General features: G+C 44.5%; 1 protein-coding gene across 2 annotated transcripts in view; it reads left to right on the forward strand.

The window, feature by feature from the left end:
• Positions 1-17,081: 17,081 nt before the first annotated feature.
• Positions 17,082-25,923, forward strand: part of VAPB (VAMP associated protein B and C) — a 55,515-nt gene continuing 46,673 nt past the window's right edge. The window contains exon 1 of one of the 2 annotated variants that reach the window (XM_002830467.5): positions 17,082-17,509. In XM_002830467.5, coding sequence (XP_002830513.1) covers positions 17,452-17,509 — 58 coding nt within the window. In that variant the 5' untranslated portion in view covers positions 17,082-17,451. The remainder of the gene's footprint in view (positions 17,510-25,923) is intronic. The other variant, XM_009233749.3, reaches the window with a different exon arrangement.

Consider the following 25,923-nt stretch of genomic DNA (forward strand, 5'->3'; position numbering starts at 1 on the left):
TGATCCACCCGCCTCGGCCTCCCAAAGTGCTGGGATTACAGATATGAGCCACCACACCCAGCCTCAAGTGGCAGTTTTTATAAGCCACCTGTGAACGACCTTGTGCGTGCTGAAAGGACAGCAAGTTTTGAAGCCTCTTATAGTACACGTATGCAGATGATTATTGTGTATATCAAAGTCTCCCCCCCAAAAAACAGCCACCTGATGGAAGGAAGAACCCAGCCAACATGGAAAGGAAAAAAAAAGAAAACTTTACAAGCTCTTCAGCATTCACTGGAGTGGAGGGATGTGCAAGTTTAAATTTAAATCCAGAAATTGTGAAGAGAACAATTCAAGAAGTGGAATAAAATTGGACTTCCTTGCGATGATCTCTGGAATGAATGATGGTGGGGTTATTTATTAAAAGGGGCTTCAAGGTCAGGTGGAAGACATTCCTCAGTCTTTTGCTGAGTCAGTGAATGTACTTAAACTTTGCCTACTTCTTCTGTGAGTTGGTGTGTGATTTTACATTGCTAAAGGATAACGTTGCAAACTTTATGAGGCTACTGTGAATAGCTAATGAGGGCAAGCAGTCGGGCTATATAAATCAATATTATTAATTGCACCAATAATAAACATATAAATTCCATTATTAGCCTTAGCATACAACTGCTTGTTACAAAACCATGTACATTTTAGTGCCTGCTTTTTTTGCCATGGGTCCATTAGGGAATTCTTTATTGTTTTTATATTAAAGCCTAAAAAATATAAAAGCTTGTCTTTATTTTTCATAATCCTGTCATTTCAAAATAGTACACCCACGCATGCATGCATGTACACATATAAACACGAAACGAAGAAAAGAAAAATGACTTAAGTTGCAAAGTAAAATGAGAAAAAGACAAAAGGTTCCTTGTAGCCCCAGCTGCAGGAGAATAATAGGTTCAAAGGGGTTTTACCGAGAGAAATGATGCTCAGAGCAGGGAGCAGAGAAGCTAGGAAGGAACGCAAGGACAGCCGAGGAGGCGGGGCGCCCTGGAGATGTTGCAGAGAGCGCAGCAGCTGCTGAGGCCAGGCAAAGGTTGCATTCCTGCCCTCCCAGGTACCCGCTTTCAAAGGCTGAGCCATCCTCATTTATTATTTGTTTTGTCAAACATTAAAACATTCCTGCCACTGCTAAGTCCTACATCTCAGACTCCCAGGAATGAATAAATGAAAATCCAGGACACGGTTTCAGGACTCCTACCACGTGCCATGCACTATCACAAGACAAATAAATTAGGACCTCAGTAGGGAATTAATTAATCTTCCGAAAAATGAAGAAATGGGGGGGAGATGGTTCTTTGGGTGATAACTTTCCCACAGGAAGAAATAACACAAGGTATTTATGACATTTTTCTTTTCCTAGTTGCTGCAAATTAAGAATCATAGGCTTTTACTTAAAAACATGTAAATATTGGAGGAGAGGGGATGTCTTCACAGAGTTCAAAATGATTATGAAGAACCGGTTTTCGGCCAGGCATGGTGGCTCACGCCTGTAATACCAGCATTTTGGGAGGCCGAGGTGGGCGGATCACTTGAGGTCAGGAGTTTAAGACCAGCCTGGCCAACATGGTGAAACACCGTCTCTACTAAAACTACAAAAATTAGCCAGGTGTGGTGGTGCACACCTGTAATCCCACCTACTTGGGAGGCTGAGGCGGGAGGATCGCTTGAACCCAGGAGGCGGAGGATGCAGTGAGCCAAGATTGTGCCACTGCACTCCAGCCTGAGTGACAGTGAGACTCCGTCTCAAAAACAATAAAATAAAAAATAACCGGTTTTCAGTGCCCCAATTCCTGGATGTAATTGGAGTATTTGGTACAAGAGGGGTTTAACAACCCCAACTGCATGACGAACTTACTTCCTTCACCAAGTACCCAAAGACAGACAAACCCAGCTGCAACAACAGCCTAAGAGAACACAAGAGCTCCCAGGCTCAAACACCACACAACCCCCAGATTCTGACATAAGAGATAGATTTAGGGACCTCGTTGAAATCCCTGGTGATGTGAGACCCCATGAGTGTGCCATCCTTGTGATAAGAGCTAACATCACTGCAGCAAGAACTTTACTTGCATCCGTTCACTGACTTGCATCCGTTCACTGAGTCCTCCCCAGATCCAAGAGGCAGGAACTTCCATTATCCCCACCTTACAGATGAGGAAGTGGCGGAGGCTCAGACAGCGAGGAAGAGATCATCAGCCAGAAGCTGGCCTGGCCCTCGCAGCTGGCCTTGGTATACTCTCTCCTGTCGCAGAGACACTGACATCAACACAAGGCCACAATTTCACAGGACAATTTCAGCAATGTCACAGGACACTGACATCACACAAGGCCACTCTGACCATGACGGGTCAAAACATAAACAAGACTTCTCCGTCACTCTAGTCCTTGTGGACGCAATCACAGTATGACCCTAAGTCTTGGTCCCGACAGCACCTAACCCAGAGCAAAGCTCACTTCCTGGACCCCTGCCCTGAAATCACCAACATTATCCCCAATCCCCAAGTCTCTTCTGACCCCTCTTAGGGAACTGCTTCACACTCCCAAAGTGCCCAGGCGGTGAACTTATTCCCCCACACACGTGTCCTGGGGGTCTTTGTCTGGAAGGCATTGCCAGCAGCCTAAGGCCACACATCTGCTGAGTCACAGTGCTGCGAAGGGCAGGGTGGGACCCAGGCCATCGGTCTACAGAGCCCATGATTTCCCTACTGCCTGATCTGCACAGGGAGGGGTCATAGCAAAGACACGTTCCTTTCTCAGCACAAAATTGCAGGGCCTGCTGCGAGCATTTGGATTTCAGGAGAGTGCTGCAGGTACTTTACCTATTGCAATCACTCTTGTTTGGGGTTTTCCCCTAGAAACAAAAGCAAAGTTGTGACAGTCACTTGATAATCTATGGCTCTAAGCATTCCTGGGAGTGGGGAGCAGAAAAATGAAAATGGAGAAATCGAAACTTACAATGCCATGCCATGGTCTCCCCTGCCTTCCCACATTATACCCCTCTCTCTGTCGCTCTCCCTCCCTCCATCTCTGTCTCTCCCCTATCTCTCTGTCCATCTCTCTTTCCCTCTCTCTCCTCCCTCTCTCTTCCCCCGTCTCTGTCCTCCATCTCCCTCCCTTCCTCCATCTCTCTCTCTCTCCCCCCTTACCCCTCTCTTTTCCTCCCTCTCTCTCTCTCTTCCTCTTCCCTCTCTCTCTTCCTCCGTCTTTCGTCCTCTCTCCTCATATATATATATCTCCCTCTCCCCAGCTCTCCTTCCATGTCTCGCTCCCCCCCTTCTCCTTTTTCTCCTCCTCCCTCTCTTTCTCTCTCTCCCTCTGTCTCTCTTTCCTTCTCTCTCTCCCATCTCCTCCATCTCTGTCTCTCCCTCCTCCTCCCCCTCCCCCATCCCTCTCTCTCTTTCCCTCCCTCTCTGTCTCTCTCTCCTTCTCTCTCTCCCATTTCCTTCTCCATCTCTGCCTCTCCTTCCCCCTCCCCCTCCCTAGCTCAGGCATTCAGGGATTCGTATTTCCTTTCTGATGCTGACAACCAGAGGCTGCTGCACAGTTTCTCTTCTCAGACACCCTGCGGTGGCTGACTAGTCAGAAGGACAGTGGAAGAGGGGATTCGAAGCTGCATTTGCAGAGTAAGCACAGTTTCTAATCAGATCAATGAAAATAACAAAGTTTTCCAATGGTGCTGTCACTCACTGGTTGCATAATCTTTTTTTAATGTTTATGTATTATTGTCATTTCTTTGGGGTGGCCTGGGGATAGGCAGACAGAAACAACAGGGAGAGGTCTAAGGCCCTCGTCCCCAGCCACTCCTTGGCAGGGTCACTCAAGGTTCTGTCTTACTCTGCTTTGTCTCCTAGCTAGACAGGGGGAGACAGGGGTCTGCGTGTCTTTTGTCTCTGGGTCCTCGGTGTTCTGCCCCTGTGCCCCTCCACAAATGTCTGCTCAATGAATGAAGGCCGTGAGGTGGAAAATCACCAGGGCTTGGAGAAAAGAGAGATTTGCAAATTTGACATACACACTAACAAAACGCATCCCCGCCCCCTCCCAACTGCCTCAACACACTGGAAATGATCTGTGGGGACCCTGTAAAATCTCCCCACAGTTAAGAACATGCTCACTCACTGCCTTATCAAACATTTATCATACAGTTCTTCTGCCTCACACTGCCATGGGGGAACAATGAGGTAAATACGCCGTTCTTACCCCTGAGAAGCGTGGAATCTAATTATCTTCTAGAGATGCTTTGGGGATCTGCTTACTAAATCAATACAAATGATTTGTAATTAGAATATCAATTATTTGTATGCAAATGTGGTCTTCTGGGTGATTGGGGACAAGTCCTAAGGAGCAAAAAAACTCCCCCCACCGTGCCCCCTCAAATTCTTAATTGCATTATTTCGTTCATTCGTCAAACATGTATTGAGCACCTTTTATATGCCAGGCACAGAGATTGGGACCAAGAATCCATCCCCTGGTTGCTCACAGGAATGAAGAATCAAGGTGTTCCGGGCCTTGGGAGAGAGCTTGCTTCTTGGGGACAAGGGGAGAAAGCATGAACTTTCTTCTATCCATCCTGACTGACAGCCACCTAGTTTACTGAGACCCTCAGCTGAGGAGCCAGCCCTGCCGGAGTCCTCCTGCCCGAGTCTGGAGGAGCCTCCCTCAACATGGGCAAGGGTTAGCAATATGATTGCACCCCTTTTTGTAAAGATGGTGCCTGGTTCTATGACTACCTCATCCCCCATCCAGGCTGGTTCTGAGCTACTGGATCTGAGTGGGGATTTTTGTTTGTTTGTTTTTGTTTTTGTTTTTGAGACAGGGTCTCACTCTGTTGCCCAGGCTGGAGTGGAGTGGCACGATCACAGCTCACTGCAGCCTCAGCCTCCCAGGCTCAAGCAATCGTCCCACCTCAGCCTCCTGAGTAGCTGGGACCAAAGGTGTGCGCCACCATACCCAGCTAATTTTCGTATTTTTTTGGTAGAGATGGGATCTATGTTCCCCAGGCTGGTCTTGAACCCCTGAACTCAAGCAGTCCTCCCACCTCAGCCTCCCAAAATGTTGGGATTACAGGCATGAGCCACCTGGTCTCTGAGTGGGTTTTTTTTTTTAACAAATCCTGTGTGCCAGCTTGTCCTGAAACTTCAGTCCTTGGTGACCCTGAATCTTCATTAATTTATTCATTCATTCATTCATTTCTTCATTTGTTCACACACTCTTCCCTTTGTTGAGACTTTGTTATGCTCCAAGCCCTTGTCAGGTGCTAGAGGGTAGAGTGTTCAGCAGAGATGGATCACTCATGGAGCTGGCTCTCTAGTTGGGAGACAGATAGTAAAAAAGTTAACAAATAAGCCCATGCCCCCGACTCTCTCACCATGGCCCCCACTTCTGAGCAACGTCCCTTCATCTGCCCCATGGTCTATTTCATCCAGGTCCTCCATCTCCAGTTTCTCACTGCTCTGGGGCAAGTTACTAAACCTCTTGGTGCCTCAGTGTCCTCACTTGTACACCAAAGAACATCATAATATTACTACTTCTTTGTTGTGAGAATGTATGAGGAATACACACGCAGGTCTTAGAACAGTGCCTGGCATGGAGCACTTGACCAATGGTAGATGCAGTTGTTGTTATTATTAGTGCATTCTCTACAAAAAAAAATAAGAATAAAAATAAAGCCAGGTGTGGTGACACATACCCGTAGTCTCCTGGGAGGCTGAGGTGGGAGGATTGCTTGAGCCTGGGAGCAATCAACACTGCAGTGAGCTGTGATGATGCCACTGCATTCCAGCCTGGATGAGAGAGCAAGATTCTGTCTCAAAGAAAGAAAGAAAAAAAAAACCACTAAAGATGCTACACTGCTGGATTTGAAGATGGGGGAAGTGGCCATGAGCCAAGGACTGTGTGTGACCTCTGGAAGCTGGAAAAGGCAAGGAATGGGTTTTTCCTAGAGCCTCCAGACAGAACACAGCCCTACCATCACCTTAATTTTAGCCTTATGAGACCCAGTTTTGGATATCCGACCTCCAGAACTGTAAGATCATAAATATGTGTTGTTTTCAACCACTTTGTTTGTGGTCATTTGTTACAGCAACCATAGGAAACTAAAACACATGCTAATAAGGTGCTGGACCCAGAACAGGAGAACAGGAGCTCAGTCCATGTGAGTGACTGTTAGTCCCCTTGCCTTTCCCCACGCAAGCCCCTGCAGCCCCGACCTTTGCAGCTGTTGTTCCTCGGCTGGGAGAACCCTTCCTTTTTTTCTGTCTGGCAAGATCTTTCTTATGATTTTTTTTCCAAAACTGTTCTGTAACACCCTCTGAGGTTCTAAGTTTTCTCTCAGTCTCTAGAGTAAAGTTAATTGTCTCTTCATAGCTTTCTTCTCATCCATTTTCGTGTTTATCACAGATTGTGATGATTTTGTTTTTCTTCAACATTCCCCCGCCAGACAGTGAGGCTAAATGCATCCAGTGCTGAGGGCTCACACAGTAGATGCTGAGGAAATGCAAAAAATAAATAACAAATTAAATACATAAATACTATAGGTTAATAAATAAATTCCATTAAAATCTGATTGCAAATTTTATTAAAAACCTGGATGAATGAATGCATTAAAGAGAAAAAGTGAGTGATGGGTATGTGACTGAGGCCATGAAGGATGGGGGGACTTGGACAGCCAGAGGTGGCTGTGTTTCCAAAGGAGGAAAAGGGACGAAGAGGATGACAACAAAGTCACTCATTTCCTTAAGACGGTTCAGCATTGTGTGTTCTGGTTGATCAGAGGGTCTGAGTGCCTGAGAGTTTGCCCCCTACAGAAGGAGGTTGGAAATTCAATTTAAAAAATGTTAAACAAGTTTAATTTTAGAATAGCATTTTTTTGTTTGTTTATTTAGAGTATGTTTGGAGTTACAGAAAAGTTGCAAAGATAATAGAGTTTCCATATACGCGACACCCAATTTCCCCATTCTTAACATACATTACTGTGGTACATTTGTCACGACTAATGAACCATTGTTAATATGATGAATACATTACTGTTAACTCCATATTTTATGCAGATTTCCTTACTTTTCCTCTAATGTCCTTTCTTTGCTTCTGGATACCACCTTACCTTTACTTGTCATGCCTCCTTGGGCTCCTCTGAGCTGTGACACCTTCTGACACTTCCCTTGTTTTTTATGACCTTGCTCTTGAGAAGTACTAGCCAGTGTTTTATAGCATGTCCTTCAGTTTAAGATTTTCTGATGTTTTTCTTATGACTTTACTGGGGTGGGCTTTGGGGGTGAAGACCACAAAGGTGAAATGCACGTCATATCACATCATATCAAGAGTACCTCCTATCAGCAGGACTTATCGGTAATGATGTTGACCTTGATCACCTGGCTTACCAATGGCTTCCCAGAGTCCCACTATTAAAGTTGCTTTTCCCCTGACTTTCCATCCTGTAGTCTTTGGAAGAAAGCCGCTAAGTATAACCCTCGGTTAAGGGGTGGAAGTTATGTTCCACGTCCTGGAGGGAGGAGTATATCTAACATCAATTATTTACAATTTTTCTGTATGGGAGATGTGTCACTTCTACTCTATTTATTATTCAGTCATTTATTTATGTCATTATAGACTCAAGGATATTTATTTTCTACTTTGATTTGTTTATTTATTTATTTTTGTAGAGACAAAGTCTTGTTATGTTGCCCAGGCTGGTTTTGAATTTCTGGGCTCAAGCGATCCTCCCGCCTTGACCTCTCAAAGTGTTGAGATTACAGGTGTGAGCCACTGTACCCAGCCTATTTTCTACTTTGGGTTATAATCCGATAGTATGTTATTTATTTTATTATTCAAATTGTCACAGCTTCAGCCATTGGGAGCTCTTCCAGTTGGTGTCCCTTTGACATGTTATCATTATTTTATCTTTTGAGCACTTCCTTACTTTCTACCTATACAAGATGTTCCAAGTTCACCTCAAATATTCCCTACCCCAGGCCAAGAATCATCCATGTTTCCAAAAAGTCCTGGTTTCCATTTCTGGGGAAATGGTATGAGAAACTAACATCTGAGGCATGGGTGCAACGAAGTGTTTTTAACATGAAAACTTTACTCTGGTGACTTCTGTTTCTGGCAATATGGAGGATTAGACATGCATGCTGAGTGACCTTTCCCATCAAAACAACTCACATGCTGGATAAAATATTGCAAATGCATTGATGAGCCAACACAAGGAGCGTTCTGAAGCCAAACAGTGAAGGGAAGATTAAGCCCTTAGGGATAAGCTGAGTCCCGAAGCTGGGTTTTTTGTTTTTTTTTTTCTCCTGGGGAACTGTGGAAGCCTGTGAACAAGTGAATTAATTTTCTCAGTACTTTAGGTTTTATAGGACAAAAGACAAAGCTCAGGGCCCACCCAAGTTGGGAAGTCTAGCAGGATCCTTCAGTGTACAATGAGCCCAAAACACTGCCCCCAGCCCCAAAGGAAAAGTGTCAGGTGGAGGCACTCAATGAGGGGAAATGGCCAATTATTCTAAGAATCAGGAACACAGGGTAGGCTTCCCAAAGGTTTGCAGCCCAAATTCACACTACCTGGGTGGTCCGAAAATATTAAACTGAGACCTGAAAGCTACCCTGGTCAGTGCCCACCCTCCACTTCTACCTGGAATAAGACAAGGCAAAGGCAAATTCTTTCTGGAGGAGCCACCTTCAGCCCAGGTGTGGCTGATTGTATATTCTGCAGATGGCTGAAACAATATTTCCTACACGATGTGCTCTCCTAGAAACTTGCCATATCCCACCAGGAGATAGAGTTTCCATCCCCACCCTTTCAAACTGTACAGGCCTCTTGACTGCCTCAAAGGATAAAATGCAGTGAGCAAGTGATCCCGCATGACTTCTGAGGCTAGGTTAGAAAAGGTGATACAGCCTCCATCTGGGACTCTCTCTCTTTCTCTTTCTCTCTCTCTCCCTCCCTCTCTCTGACACTAGCTTGCAAGCCCTGAGCTGCTATGTAAAAAGTCCCGCTACCTGAAGCCTTGATCTGGAGAGACAGCTCAGGGACAAAACATATAAGTCATAGAGAAATGACCACAGAGTCCCAGGTGTTCCCATTGGCTGAACTCTTCCAGCCAGGGGCAGACCTGTGAGCATGCAAGCCTTCCAATGATTCCAGACTGGATAATGAAGAATTTGGCCTTACCCAGACAGATCTGTCCTTTGTCCTGGTGTTTGGGAAGTAATCTCTGGGTCCTCAGAATGTTTTAACTGATAGGAGTGTTCACCTGGTAGCCTTGTGTCATACTGGATAGTCATAACAAGGTGATTGGGGGTGGGGGCTGGCCAGATAGCAAGGGGTTGGCTACCAAAGACCAACAGTGTGGCTCAGGGTGGGGACTTGGGATCATGTGATATCAGTTGACCTGGAGACTGAAATCAGTCATGTGGGCAATCAATCAATCATACCTGCATAATAGAGCTTCAGTAAATGGATACTGAAGCTCAGGCAAGCTTCTATGGTAATACTCCATGCACTTTGTTACACAATGACACTAAGAGTCACACATCCTGTATTAGTTTGTTCTCACACTGCTAATAAAGACATACCCGAGACAGGGTAATTGTAAAGGAAAGAGGTTTAGTGGACACACAGTTCTACATGCCTGGGGAGGCCTCACAGTCCTCCATGTCTGGGGAGGTCTCACAGTCATGGCAGAAGATGTAGGAAGAACAAAGGGATGTCTTACATGGCAGCAGGCAAGAGAATTTGTGCAGGCGAACTTCCCTTTATAAAACCATAAGATCTCGTGAGACTTACTCATTATCACGAGAACAGCACGGGAAAAACCTGCCCCCGTGATTCAGTTACCTCCCACCGGGTCCCTCCCACGACACTTGGGGATTATCACAATTCATGGTGAGATCTGGGTGGGGACACAGAGCCAAACCATATCATATCCTGACTCCATGGGGGAGGGTAACAGAAGCTCCACATTTGGAGCCCTCTGCCCTATGCTCATCTTCCCTTGGCTGATTTGATCTGTATACATTCCCTATAATAAACCATAACCATGAGTACACTTGCTTTCAGTGAGTTCTGAGGGTTCTTCCAGTGAATTATCAAACTGGAGAGTGGTTTGAAGACACCAACAAACTTGCAGTTTTGTTGTGAGGGAGGGTGATTTAGGAACTATGCCCTTTAACTTTGTAGTTGGCCCTAAACTCCCTGCACAGACCCAGCTGCTGTTTTAGCTCATGTTTCAGAGTCACATGAGAGGCTCTGAGTGTGAACCACCCAGCAGAGCCCAGTCAACCCCTACAAGTGTAAGTGAGAATAATTAAATGGTTGTTGATATTTGGGCCGCTAAGTTTTGGAGGTAACTGAAATGTTCGGCCTCTAAGGATTCTCACAGATAAGGTCAAAGACAATAAAACACACAAGGGAACAGGCCACACTGAGCCAAAGCCCCCAGAAACAATAAAAGTAGAACTGCACACACATCAGGCACTGAACAGACTGTAAAAATAAGTATTTCTACTATGTTTAAAGAAATAAAAAAGGGATTGGTAGCTATGAAGCTGTTGTCTCTCAGCTCCAAATTAACCCTCTACACCCTGCTCTGACATACTGAGGCTGTGTCTCTGGACATGTCATTTCTCCTCAGTCAGCGGGTTTTCTCTCAGGCTCCTCTGGGAGAGGCACTCAAGGAAGACCTGAAATCGGAAGAGGGGAGAAGGGACCAGTCTTTCCTGTCCTGTTCCTGTTCTTGACAGTGTTGCTTCAGCAGTGACCTTTCATCCGAATGCAGTAGTTGTTCAGTCTCCACGTGGTTTTGGCACTCCCAGAAGCAGCCTCATTGTATCCCCTCAGAGGCCCCAGCCCTGGCCAGCCAGTGCTCCCTCCTAAGGAGTCCGTGGCCACCTCCATGAAGCCCTTCCACTGAGCTCCTGAGGTCCCATAACCCCAGCATCTTCCCTATGTTCTCTTAACCCTAGGAATGGTAGTTTCTTCCTGCCGTTACTACTCTTGTGATACCTCAGTGTCTTCTTCTTTTGGCTTTGACAGTTCGCCATTACCTGTTTAACCAGTTCCTTATACTAAATTATCTTTGTTAAAACAGCTGGTGTAATTTCTGCTTTCCTGGCTGGACCTTGACTAAGAGAGCACTTGGTACCAAGAGTGGGCCCAGGAAACAGACTCTCAAAGAAGGGATTCTGGGATTGGATTGGCCACATCCTCATGCTTGACTGCAGTGCCTATGAAATATGGAATACAAGCACAGGTGTGCTGAATACCAGCTGGTGAGAGCCAGTCATACACACCTCTTTTCAACTCTGTGTTCAGTGACATCCCATTGGCAGCCTAAAATCAGTCATGGTGGGAGTGTTTATACCATAGAAATCTGCAAAACCTGGCTGGGCATGGTGGCTCACAGCTGTAATCCCAGCACGCTGGGAGGCTGAGTCAGAAGGATCACTTGAGGCCAGAAGTTTGAGGTTATGGTGAGCTATGATCGTACCACTGCACTCTGTCCTGGGTGACAGAGTGTGACCCTGTCTCAAAAAAGTAAAATCAACCAACCAACCAAACAAAAAAACAAAGAAAAGGAAATAAAAGGAATCTGCAAAAACTACAGATATTATTTCCCCCTAAGAGAGCCAGTTTACTATACACCAGTGATTACAAGTAATCAATGGCTCATACTGACATCACTGCTAATATCATTTGATTGTGACAATGTTCCCACTGAAGTAAGGGCATGGAGAGCCATGGGACTGCCACACTTACATGGTAGTGATGACTTCAGGACCATGGGATGAGATAGCTATTTCTGAGTTCACTGGAGCTATTATGGAAAGTAAAGTACACACTCCAATCTTTAAACTCTCAGCTTAACTCACAGTCAGAGAACCAGAGAGACTCTACAGAGCCCTAAAATAATCCTTTATTTCTTGTAGTTGTAGATTTTTTTTTTTTTGAGATGGAGTTTCTCTCTTGTTGCCCAGGCTGGTGTGCAATGGCATGATCTCAGCTTACTGCAACCTCCGCCTCCCGGATTCAAGAGGTTCTCCTGCCTCAGTCTCCCAAGTAGCTGGGATTACAGGCAGCTGCCACTATGCCCAGCTAATTTTTTGTATTTTTAGTAGAGACGGGGTTTCACTATGTTTGACAGGTTGCTCTCAAACCCCTGACCTCAAGTGATACACCCGCCTCAGCCTCCCCAAGCGCTGGGATTACAGGCGTGAGCTACCGCACCTGGCCTAGCTGTAGATTTTTGACCTTGCTGAAAATTATACTCAAACTTTAATTGGGTGGCCTGCTGGATTACAACATAAATGGAATTCACACATTTAGCAGAATCTCAAGCAGTGTGTTTGGCTGTGTACTTTGTGTGGCTGAGAAACGACCAAGAGCACAGAGGTGCACGAGCCCCTGTGTAATGGGTGATCAGGGACGGAGAGAGCAGATGTGGATGTGTGGTGAGGAGGTCTGGGAGGAGGTACTAGATGCCTCTCAGGATGGGTGTGAAGACACTGGTGTCTCGGCCAAGCACGGTGGCTCACGCCTGTAATCCCAGCACTTTGGGAGGCCAAGGCAGGTGAATCACGAGGTCAGGAGTTCAAGACCATCCTGGCCAACATGGTAAAACCCCGTCTCTACTAAAAATACAAAAAATAGCCGGGCATGGTGGTGGGCATCTGTAATCCCAGCTACTTGGGAGGCTGAGGCAAGAGAACTGCTTGAACCCAGGAGGTGGAGGCTGCAGTGAGCCGAGTTCGTGCCACTGCACTCCAGCCTGGGCAACAGAGCAAGACTCCATCTCTAAATTAAAAAAAAAAAAAAAAAAAGACACTGGTGTCTCATGTGAATGCCCACTCAAAGACATCTACTGTAGCAGCAACTCTATTAATTGAGTGGACAAGATGGCACATTCTGCAGACAACAGTCAGCCTTTCCCACAGCTGTGCCATTGCGTGCTCAATGAGCTTATTTATGCAGGGGCCATGGTGGCAGGTGTGGAGGCTCTGTATGGGCTTAGGATCATGGGCTTCCCCTTACCAAAGTGACCTGGCAGAAGAGACCAACACTAAAGCTTTGTTATGGCACCATTCCCTGGGGAAGGGCAGAGGAGCTGGGAACCAGTGTTAAAAAACCTATAAATGTGGCCAGGCACAGTGGCTCATGCCATTAATCTCAGCACTTTGGGAGGCTGAGGCAAGCGGATTGCATAAACTCAGGAGCTCAAGACCAGCCTGGGTAATGTGGTGAAATCCCATCTCTACAAAACATTCAAACATTAGCCGGGTGTGGTGGTGCCTACCTGTAGTCTCAGCTACTCGGGAGGCTGAGGTGGGAGGATGGCTTGAGCCCATGAGGTAGAGGCTGCAGTGAGCCAACATTACACCACTGCACTCCAGCCTGGGCAAGAGAGGGGGACCTTGTCTCAAATAATAATTAAAAAAAAGAAAAAACACAACCTATAACTACTTGGATATGTAAAAGAACAAAATAGAACTTATAGGCTTAAAAAAATAATAAACAAAATGAAAAACTCCTGAAACAGGTTTATCAATAGCCTAAGAGATAATTAGTGACTAGAAGAAAGATCTGAAGAACTATCCAGAACGTGGAATATAAAGAGGACAGATTAAGATGTGATAGAGAGGTTAATAGACATGGAGAAGGGCACAAGACTTCTCTCTTTTTCTTTCACAATCCACAGTAATAAATGTATTTTACTTGTGACTCACTCCATAGATATGTGTATAAGTATATTAATAAATACAACTGAAACAAAAGATTCATGAAATAATACAATACACTCCAATATATTATATTCTCGTTCTTTCTCAACACTGGTAACAATCTACTACATTGATTTTATAAGCCACTGTTGGAAAACAACCTACAGTTTGAAAAATATTAGTTGAATAACTACTAATCACACTACAAGATGTAAAGAGTGAGAGAATGAGGTTGTAACATTTATTTTTCTTTTTTCTTTTTTTTGAGACAGGATCTCACTCTGTTACCCCAGGCTGGAGTGCAATGGTATAATGGTTCACTGCAGCCTCCACCTCCTGGGCTCAAGTCCTCCCACCTCAGCCTCCTGAGTAACTGGGACTACAGGCATGCACCACCATGCGTGGCTAATTTTTTTTATTTTTTGATTTTTTGTGGAGATGGGGTTTTACCATGTTGCCCAAGCTGGTCTTGAACTCCTGGATTCAAGCAATCTGCCCACCTTGGCCTCCTAAACTGCTGGGACTACAGGCATGAACCACTGTGTCCATCCAAGATAACATTTAAAAGAGATATTGTCACATATGATACAACATGGATGAACTTTGGGGACTTTATGCTAGGCAAAATAAGCCAGTCACAAAAGGACAAACATTGTATGATTCTGCTTACAAGAGGTACCTAGACTAGTCAAATTCATAGAGGCAGGATGTGGAATGGTGGTTGCCAGGGGCTTAGGAGAGGGAGCATGGGGAACGATTATTTAAGGGATACAGAGTTCTAGTTTTGCAAGATGAAGGGAGTTCTAGAGATGGATGATGGTGAGGTTGCACCACAATAGGAATGTTCTTAATACCACTGTATATTAAAAATGATAGATAGTAAATTTTATGTTACGTGTATCTTACCACAATAAAAAGTAAAATTAAATTGAAAAAAAAAAAGGTATTGTCTGAGAGCTTTCAAGAATAATGAAAGACACCAATCATCAAATTCAGAAAGCCCAAAGAATTCAAGGCAGGATAAATAAAAAGATACAGCATAAGCTGGGCATGGTGGCTCACGCCTGTAATCCCAACACTTTGGGAGGTCGAGGTGGGTGGATTACCTGAGGTCAGGAGTTTGAGACCATCTTGGCCAACATGGCAAAACTCCGTCTCTACTAAAAACACAAAAATTAGCTGGGAATGGTGGTGCGTGCCTGTAATCCCAGCGATTCAGGAGGCTGAGGCAGGAGAATCGCTTGAACATGGGAGGCGGAGGTTGCAGTGAGCTGAGATGGTGTCACTGCACTCCAGACTGGGGGACAGAGCAAGACTCCATCTCAAAAAAAAAAAAAAAAGATACAGCATGGTAAAACTGTAGAACATGAGAAGAGGGAGAAAAGACCAACAACCTATGAAGGAACGATGTAAGATTGTCACTGGACTCCTGAGGAGCAATGAGGGGGAACAGGCAAACAGTGGATGGCAATGAACTGTGCTGAGAGAGGACAGCCGTCATTCAAGCAAGCAAGCCAAAACATCTTTCAAGAACAAGGGCAAGGCCAGGCGCAGTGGCTCATGCCTGTAATCCTCGCACTTTGGAGGCTGCGGCAGGAGGATCACTTGAGCCCAGGAGTTTGAGACCAGCCTGGGCAACATAGTGAGATTTTACAGAAAATAAAAAAATTAGCTGGGCGTGGTGGTGCATGCTTTTAGTCCCAGCTACACGGGAGTCTGAGGTGGGAGGATTGCTTCAGCCTGGGAGATACAGGCTGCAGTGAGCCATGATCATGCCACTGCACTCCAGCATGGGCAACAGAGCAAGACCTCATCTCCAAATAAATAAATAAATAAATAAAATAAAAACAACAAAAGGCAAAAATGAATCCATTTGCAGACGAACAGAAACTGAGAGGGTTTGCACCAACAAAGCTAAAAAAAATAAAATTTAAAGGATTTACTTCAGGCAAAAGGAGAGTGATCCTGTTGGCGAAAGCTGAGATGCAAGAAGAAAAGGTGGATAAAAATGGTAATAGTGTGGCTGAATCTAAACTAATGTTGACTGAATAAAACAATTCAGTAATGTCTCCTGGGGTTACAATGGCAAAGATTAAACTTAACATACACTACATTAAGGTGTATAATTTAGAGGATGGGTGATTAAAGTACTCCAAAGTCTTTATATTTTAAGGAAACAGGGTAAAGACATTTTTACAAATATTTAAAGATATTGGACTTTCACAAGGTGAGTATGCATGCCCAAAATTTTGAAGTAACCACTAAAACTTAGAAATAGAGTATACAGGTGAAGAAAATCAGAATGAGAATAAAAATAAACCCTAAAGAAGAAAGGAAAGGGGAAAAAAACAGGCAGGACAAATAGAAATAACAAAATACAATGGTAGAAATAATTCCAGATATATTAGTAAATATAATAAATGTAAATGGACTAAATGCTCCAGTTAAAATACAAAGACTATTCTTTTAAAAAACCTTTTTATCATGAAAAATTTCAAGCATACAGCAAAGTGGGAGAAACAGTACAAGAAAACCATATACCTGTGATGTAGAGTCAGCCATTGTTAGCAATTTGCCACGTTTGTCTCACCTATATGGGTATGTATAGGAGACTATTAAGAACATCTATTTTACTTCCATAGTAAACATAATATAATGAAATACAATTTAAACGGTAATCATGATGTAGAGTATCCACTTTTGAGGTCAAGCAGATCTGGATTCTCCAGCAATTTTTAATTATTTAACTTACTTGTGTGGTTATTTATTCAAAAGATGTCTCCTCACTAGGCTATAGTAAAAGGATTGGAATCAGGTTAGCTTTTCTGATCATTGTATTTCCAAATATTTGTTGCATAAACAAATAGAATTTACTAGTAAAGAATTCAGCACAGTGCCAGTTGCATAGTAAACATTTAATTTAGAGTAGCTTGTATTTATTGTAGTTGCTGTTGTTATTGGAAGCATTCAGTAGAGTGATACAAAATAAATAAGCAATAATTGGTAGTTTATTATATTTATAATTATTATTTACAAGACGTCACAGTGCCTAGCCCATATCACTCACCCATAAACATTATACTTATACTAAGTACTTTCACTATTATTCAAAGTCTCTAACAGTGCCTGGCACTACATAAGCAAGAGAAAAGTGGAAGTTTATTCTAATTGTTATTATTGAATAAAGCACTCAACACGAGGCTGGCCCCCAGCGGGCCCTTAATAGTTTTCGCGGTGGCTGTCGTAGCTGGACTACAGACCCCGCCTCCTGAGCGGCCCGAAGCCCCGCCCCTTGCTGCTCCGCAGTCCCGCCCGCGTGGCTTGTGCCGCGCCTGCGCACTGTCCCGGGAAGGGCTCCACGCGCGCAGCTTTAGTCCCCGCCCCTGGAGCCGGCGGCGCAGGGCGCAGCTTCCCGCCGCCCGAGCTGGCAGCCTGCTGCGTGCGTGCGTGTGTACGCCTCTGCGTGCGTGCGTGCGTGCGTGCGTGCCGTCAGCTCGCCGGGCACCGCGGCCTCGCCCTCGCCCTCCGCCCCTGCGCCTGCACCGCGTAGACCGACCCCCCCCAGCGCGCGCACCCCGTAGAAAACCCCCGCCCGTGTCCCGACCGGTCCCCGCCTTTTTGTAAAACTTAAAGTGGGCGCAGCATTAACGCTTCCCGCCCCGGTGACCTCTCAGGGGTCTCCCCGCCAAAGGTGCTCCGCCGCTAAGGAACATGGCGAAGGTGGAGCAAGTCCTGAGCCTCGAGCCGCAGCACGAGCTCAAGTTCCGAGGTAAGCCCCAGGGGCCACCACCTTCCTGCCCGCGGCCTCCGCCCCAGTGCTAGAGGGACGGAGCCCGGCGCGGTGGGTGACGTCGGCCCTCGTCCCCACCCCGACGGCGCTGTCGCGGGGGGCGGCGAAGCCGGGCCGGGCCTTGGCGCTCGCCGCGCGCCCCAGAACTGCCTGGAGTGGCCGGGACCCGAGAGGGCTGGTGCGGGAGCGGGAGCCGGAGCCTCCTCCCCGACCCCCAGCCTCCTGGGACTTGCCTTCGAGGCACTTGTCACTTTGCTTGTAACTTACTAGTTTTTGATCCTCTCTAGTGTGAGCCTCCGCCGCTGCCATTGCCTAGAAGGTTCTTCCCCTGCTGTGTGACAATGTTGACCCCAGGGCTTAGTTGAGGTGTCACCTGCTCAGAGAGGCCTGCTGTGACCACCCAGCCACCGTGCACACGTGCTGTCATTCCTATTCCGTCACTGTTTCGTGGTCAGCACGGCACTTTTCATACCCAAAATCACTGTTTCAATACTAGAAGGGAAACTGCATGAGGACAGGCTCTTGTCAGTTCGCTGCTGTGTACCCAGCACACATTATACGCGTAGTAAATAAATACCTGTTGAACCAACAAATGAACATGTTGAACCAACAAATGAACCTCCTCAGGACTTCTGATGGGATTGGGCCCATTTTCCTTTCACTGCGTCCCTCATGCTGTCTCCAGGACGCGCGGCTCAGGGAGGCTGCCAGGGTGCTGGGATCCTTTTTCTCCGCAGAGCTTCCTGGAGCAACACCTGCGGTGATGGGAAGCCGTGACCCTGGTTTCTCCCAGATACTATTACTTCTGTAATTTGTGCTTTTATGTCTTCTACGTTGTTACTTTTGTTTTTTTTTCCTACCTTCACCAGGGCCACGAGGTAAAAGTTCTTGTCTGACATGCTCATTCCTTCTTTTTGCGTGTATCCAGTGATGTGGAAGGCTCTGGGGAGGTGATGGATGCACAAGACAGACAAGGCCTCTGCTTGCATAGAGCTTACCTTCTGACGAGGACAGACAAACTAGCACACAAGATCATTGCAGATAGTGCTAAGTGCTGTGTAGGATATGGAACAGTCTGACTCCATGGAAGCGTACTTTAGATTGGAAGGCCAGGTCTCCACTATATCGCTAGCACCGGCCTCACAGTAGATGCTCAGTTGGTATTTATGAATGAATGAATGGCCAGAGGCTCTCCAGTTTATATGTCCTATTGGGAAGTAGTATAGGGTAACTTACCCAAAGTTACCCAGTTGGCAAATGGTACATTTGAACCCAGACTTCAGAGTTCACACTCTTAACCGTTATGCTGTCTGATCACGGGGAAATACTCCAGAACGGTGGCTGTCACTTTGCTTTCCAAGTTAACAATGTGAAATAACTCTGAATTTACAGAGAACCAAAGGCTTTCCAATTAAAATGAAAAAACCGAAAAACCCCACCAAACCTACCGTGGATTGTAATTCCAGGATAGTACTTGAGCTTTCATGATGTTCTTCTCATGGCCTTCTGGGGATGCCAGATTGGGAAAGGAGTCCAGGTAGCTAAAGTGAAAATAGTGAGCCATAGTTTCCACTTGAGTTGTCTGAAGTTCTTTCTCTATCTGGGAGGCCTGGCTTGGCTTCTCCTGAGAATTGGTGGGTTCATTCGGTTAGTCCACAAACATTTACTGAGTACCTGATCTGTGTTTCAGATACCCAGAGAAGCCAAGTCATATCAGCTGTACTCTCCCATTTTCCCTCAATGTCCTCTCAGTACTTTAGAGAAGGGGGCAGATGAGAATAACAGCCAGGACAGGACAATGGTGTAAGGTAGTCCAGAGTGCTCCAGGAGCATTGAGGTCAACTCCTGAAAGAGGTGTCATTTCAGCTCAGTTATAAAGGTCGAGTAGAAGAAGGCTCAAAGAAGGAAAGGGTCGGGAACATTTCAGACAGAGGAAATTGCATGCACAGAGGCACAAGCACTGAGATGACTGGGCTCCTTTGGGATGCCACTAGTAGTTTTTTTTTTTTTTGAGATAGAGGTCTCACTCTGTCACCCAGGCTGGAGTGCAGAGGCGCCGTCTCACTGCAGCCTCTGCCTCCCAGGTTCAAGTGATTCTCCTGCCTCAGCCTCTTGAGTAGCTGGGATTACGTACAGGCATGTGCCACTACGCCTGGCTGAATTTTGTATTTTTAGTAGAGATGGGGTTTCACTGTGTTGGCCAGGCTGGTCTCAAACTCCGGACCTCAAGTGATCCGCCCTCCTTGGCCTCTCAAAGTGCTGGGATTACAGGCGTGAGCCGGGCCACCACTAGTGGTTCTGAATGACAGCAACAAAGAACATTTGTTGTGGTTGCCTGGCAAGATGGGAGACAAGGCTGGTGAGTAGACAAGAGTCAGATCTCAGTCGCTTTATGCATAGATGCAGCCAGTGTCCAAGTTAAAATTGTGTTGCTTCTCCTTGAGCAGTCCTTCCTTGCATTAACTTTCTGAAAACCCCCAAATCCCAGTACAAACTCTGTTGTCTAATATGATGTTATGGAAAGAGGCACTCATTTGAGAAAATTTAAGATTTTGTTCAATTGTTTTACTGAAAGATGTGTGACCTTAGGCCACTTCACTCCTCAAAGCCTGGGGTCATTCTTCGGTCAATGGGGATGATGCTCATGTCCACGTTGCCTCTTGTAGAAAGTGTTTAGAAGGAATGACATGGCTGTTAGCGGCTTTGTAAGTGCATAGTACTATACAGAGATTAGACAACCACTTAACCACTTAAGTGCTTTCATCACTTCTGTACCTGAAAGGTGTGGCAGAGAATAGGGATCATTCTGGCCCTGGATTGGCCAAAGTAATTACGCCAAAGTCACTGGATATTTTTGCTGGGGAAGTGGTCCAAGATAAGTGGTACCAAATTGTTGAAGGCCTCTGGCTCATAACTTTAGAATAGACATTTATGTGTGTTCTTAAATGACGTCATGAGGTGTTTTGTTTGTTTGTTTTAAGCTGAATGCTAAGACAGTACAATTAATAGAGACTGAATACCCTGACTTACTTAGAGATAATTCATTTCAGGATGAGAAATGGCACATTTAACTGGTTTCTTCCAGGTTACTCAGGGTGACGACTCTGATTTCTGGTGGTTCACCTAGATGAACCTCTGAACTAACTTTACTTGAGAAGGTAGTAACTAAAATGCCCATTCAAAGGAAAAATTGTGTTTTAAATGCAGCCTAATTTGATCGTATGGGATTGTATATTGTCAGACTCTATAATCTTGGGAATTTTGTGTGGTATGTTAAATTTAAGGATGTTACAGAAGAAAAAACGCAAATTTATATGACCTTATGCAGTTTTATAGGAAGTACTATGCTGCATCATAAATATCAAAAGGAGAAAGCCTGGTGGCTTCCTGAAAGAAGCATGACACAGGAGGATTTGCCTAGACTTAAGGTTGATTTTCATGAGATATTTTTAGTAAGTGAACATTAAGCTCTTTCAGACTAGGGGTATCTTTCTGAGAGAGTAAATGTTTTTGTTTTTTGGCAGGGTCTTGCTCTGTCACCTAGGCTGGAGGGCAGTGGTGCCATCATAGCTCACTGTAGCCTTAAACTCCTGGGCTCAAGAGATCCTCCTGCTTCAGGTTCCCTAGTAGCTAGGACTACAGGTGCCACCATTCCTGGCTAATTTTAAAATTTTTTTGTAACGATAGTCTTGCCATGTTGCCCAGGCTGGTCTTGAATTAATGGCCTCAAGCAGTCCTCCCGCCTCAGCCTCCCAAAGTGCTGGGATTACAGGCATGAGCCACTGCACACAGCCTAAGTGTGTGTTTTCTTTCATATTTCTTTCTGTCTTTTTCACTAAGTAATAGGAGTTTTTTAAAATTGTGACTCTCTGTTGATCTCAGTTCTTCCAAGTCCTAATCGTTTCCTTGCCATCTCCTCACTCTGAGATCCCACTTGTTGTCCAGCTCAAAGAGAGCTTTCCGAATGAGTCACTTTCAAGGCATTATATAGCGCTCTTCTTTCATTCCCTTCTCTCTCCCCTTCCATGAGAGTCCATCTGTGGTAAATAGTATGTCATATATTTTTTGGTCATTGTTCAGGACTCTAGATCATTCTTTACATCCTAGCCCATTCCCCAGGCAATGGTACTGTCCCATGGAAATGGTCTGTTGAACATCCATCCTCACTAGGTTAAGGGTTTTTTTTTTTTTTTTTTTTTTTTTTTTGAGATGGAGTTTGGCTCTTGTTGCTCAGGCTGGAGTGCAATGGTGTGATCTTGGCTCACCGCAACCTCTGCCTCCTGGGTTCAAGCACTTCTCCTGCCTCAGCCTCCCGAGTAGCTGGGATTACAGGCATGTGCCACCATGCCCGGCTAATTTTGTACTTTCAATAGAGACAGGGTTTCTCCATGTTGGTCAGGCTGGACTCGAACTCCCGACCTCAGGTGATCCACCCACCTTGACCTCCCAAGGTGCTGGGATGGTAGGTGTGAGCCACTGCACCCAGCCGGTTAAGGTTTAAACATAACTGTGGATGCATTTACTTTTGCTTTATTCCTTGACTAAACCAATGGCCTTCAAGAAGTCTTAGATAGTCCTACCATTAGTAGGGATATCAGATGGGAGGGCACCAATGAATCAGTGTAGTTGAGTACCACTTTTGGGAGAAAATAGAAACTTGGACACTCTAAATGATAGTTTAAGGACATTGTTTTGTTTTGCTTTGTTTTTTGTGTAGGAGAAGCTGGCTTAGACTCTTTAGTTTAACCCTTCAAGTTGATGTGTAATTTAAGATTGTTTAGGAAGTTAAAAAATCTAAAGCCCTGTGGGTATAGTTCATTCAGTGCAGTAATTATCTTTCAGATGCCAAGTACAACATTAATTCTTTAGCTTTAGCATAGCACTGATTTTCTTAACACTTCATGATCACATAGAGCAGACTGTGTTTTACAGCACAACAAAGTGTCAGCCATGTGCTGAAGATTCTTCATGGTAGTGGTTTAGATCTACCCTGAATAGATTATCTTCATTTATTTAATTATTAAGTAGCTTGCTTATCAAAAGCGGCATTAAACTTACTAAACTTGAGTCAAACTTAAATCTTCATAGATAGTACCATTTACTTCTGAAATCTTGTTCCTGGGAGAAAAATGTGGACTGGAAGTTAACTTTCTTTTATCCACCTATTCAATCCTTTTTCTTCACAGTTAACTCCTTAGGGGAAAAAATGTATAGTTCTTGACCACGTGCTTATATTTGTAAAGCGATGATGATTCCTTAATGTGAGTGGTTGTGACATAGATCACTGTTATCTTCATAATTACCTGGGACCTTTTCATCCAAGTGTGGATTTACTAAAATAATTAGTCTGAATTGATGCTTATTAAAGAGCTGAACTCTTAAACATTAACACTATCTTTTATTTATTAAAATTGTATGCATGTTTCCTTCAAATGCTGAAGGCAGAATACTGAGAACTTTGACCCTGTGTTATTATCACTAAGTAGTTGAAAATTAGGGGAGGAGTCAAGGGAGTATATTATATTGGTTATCACTCAAATACTACCCCTAGGCTTGATTTTTAGAACCGAAACTTGAATTTTTACATAAAGAATTATCTCCAAAAGTGTCTTTTTTTTTTTTTTGAGGTGGAGTCTTGCTTTGTTGCCAGGCTGGAGTGCAATGGCGCTATCTCGGCTCACTGCAACCTTCGCCTCCTGGGTTCAAGCGATTCTCCTGCCTCAGCCTCCCAAGTAGCTGGGACTACAGGCACATGCCACCACGCCTAGCTAATTTTTGTATTTTTAATAGAGACGGGGTTTCACCATGTTGGCCAGATGGTCTCGATCTCTTGACCTTGTGATCCGCCCACCTCGGCCTCCCAAAGTGCTGGGATTACAGGCATGAGCCACTGCTCCAGGCCAAGAGTGTCTTATATATCCCCACTGTTTTGAAAAATTTGCTGTCTAAAGGATGATCATGATTTGGGACAAATGAGCACAGCTTTCAACTAGATGACAAGAAAGATGAATACAAAGAGTGCTGAGTTCCATTAATCAAGACAAGGTTGCCACAGAATGTCTTTAATACAATAAAACAAAAGCCTTTTGCAGTTATTTTGCACTGAGGATTGTGTTAAAAACAAAGTTGCATTATGGTTTCCAGACTGGCATCCTTGTTTTTTCCTATCATTTTAGGCCCCTTTCCGGCTGTTATCAGCATAGCATATCCAGGATTGCTTTGGCCTTGTTCAGTGGGTATGTGCATTCTTTGAAGTTTTTACCTGACAGACGTGGGCAGCTGGCTTTACGCAAGGAAGAGTTGTTTAAAGAGCTTTGTTATGGAAACAAAGTTACTAAACTTGACAGTCACTTGAGGATTATTTAAAAAACAAACGAAATAACTGAATGTGGTAAAATAATATCTCTAGAATATTTTTCAAAATGTTAAGTGCATCCTTTTAACAGAAGCTGTTGATGTCTACAAACACTGTGTTTGTTTGTAGACAAAGACAAACCCCCCTTGCTTGGGGGTTTGGGGGCTGGGAAGCAGTTGAGAAAATGGCATAGTCCCATGAGAAAACCTTGGAATACTTTCTTTTAATAACATTTTTTATTGCATAGAACTGTAAAGCTAAGAAATGCTTTCTTGGAGTTTTCCTTCATCCTTTCAGAAGGGCTAATATTGACCTTTGGTTAGCATGTTAGTGTTTTCACCTGTGTCAAGTGATGTCTTCAGGATTTTGGGGGGTGTGTGTGTGCATAGCCACCTCGTGTTGCGGTGGGGCACATTCACCAATACCTTTAATGTGTTTCAATTACTACACTGTTGGCATTTCAATAGGCTCCTTCAGCCTTTGCCCATCTGGGAAGTGGAGACTAGGGCAATAAATGTTTTAGGGGTAGATTGAGACTGCAGTGTTTTTCATCTTTTAGCTTGTACTTTAAGACAATGGGATGTACCCCTAGACCATTTACCTAGATTTGAATTACTTCTTTATGATGTGGTTTAAAGCTCTAAGTTCCTTGAGTTGTCTTGAAAGGCTGAAGGGTGCTCAGAGAATGGAGGGGAATTGAAAATAGAACCTAAGGATCTGGGAGTGGTCATATTTGTGAGTGGTGAAATGTGCCCCCCAACACCCCGTTGGGTTGGGTCTGGAGCTAAAAGCAGTGGCTGACATACATTTTGCAATATAAGGGTAAAGAAAGGTAAAGAAGGAACAAACATTTCTAGAGGATAAATGCTTTAATTCCAGAAGATAGGCCACACAGTTTAGGAACTGTGGTGAGATGTGCTTTGCCATATTTATGTTACTGTTTAATCTGTAACAATCGTATGAGATGGATTAGTCAGTGGCTAGGTAACTTTCCACTGGATGAGGCTGCACTAGTAAATGGTGGCACAGGCGAAGCCTTGTACTTTCCCGTATACCACTGTCAGCTCATTAGAGTTAACTCATAAAGGGGTTTGTTCTTGAGAGAGGGAGGCAGAGAATTTAAAACCATTAATGAAGTATTAATAGCTGTCAGGACAATTTCTTAAGAACATCAATTCATTAAGAGTTATTCTCTGTGAATTTTTTAGGAGGGATTTCTTGCCCTACTTTTAGAAAAGTTCAGACAGATGACTCCAAAGAATTTTTTATTTCTCTTGTGAATATTCACTTTTATATTAGATTCTGATGGTTTCATGATTCTATATATTTAGAAAGCATCAGGCCAGGCATGGTGGCTCATGCCTGTAATCCCAGCACTTTGGGAGGCTGAGGCAGGCAGATCACCTGAGGTTGGGAGTTCGAGACCAGCCTGACCAACATGGAGAAACCCCGTCTCTACTAAAAATACAAAATTAGCCAGGCATGGTAGCGCATGCCTGTAATCCCAGCTACTTGGGAGGCTGAGGCAGGAGAATCACTTGAACCTGGGAGGTGGAGGTTGCGGTGAGCCGAGATGCCGCCATCGCACTCCAGCCTGGGCAACAAGAGCAAAACTCTGTCTCAAAAAAAAAAAAACACATTAACTTGTGAGTAATTTTTCCTTCTGCTATCCAGTCTTTGGAAGGCAGGGCAAAGCTTGTGTGTGGTAGAGATTTCATAGGCTTGCAGGTTTGTAGAGTGGGAATTCAAGAAGTTGTAAAGGACACTTATTAAGATAGGAATGTCTAAAATAAATGATCTTTAGCAGTGCCACCTTAAACTTTATAAGTGTTGCTACAAAACCTTTAGTTCTGCATGCTCCTGACCAGCCATTGCCTTGGACAGAGAAACAAATAAGGGTGAGTTAATAAACTAGAGACTTCTCTCACTTGTTCAAAGAGGTAAACTTAAGGTGATTAAAAAGTGCTGTTTTATTCTGTATGAGGTACACTTTGGGAAGTCATCATTTCCCAAGACGATGATATGCCTGGCATGTGAA

This window comes from Pongo abelii, chromosome 21, assembly GCF_028885655.2.
Source record: "Pongo abelii isolate AG06213 chromosome 21, NHGRI_mPonAbe1-v2.0_pri, whole genome shotgun sequence".
NCBI classification, from domain to species: Eukaryota; Metazoa; Chordata; class Mammalia; order Primates; family Hominidae; genus Pongo; species Pongo abelii.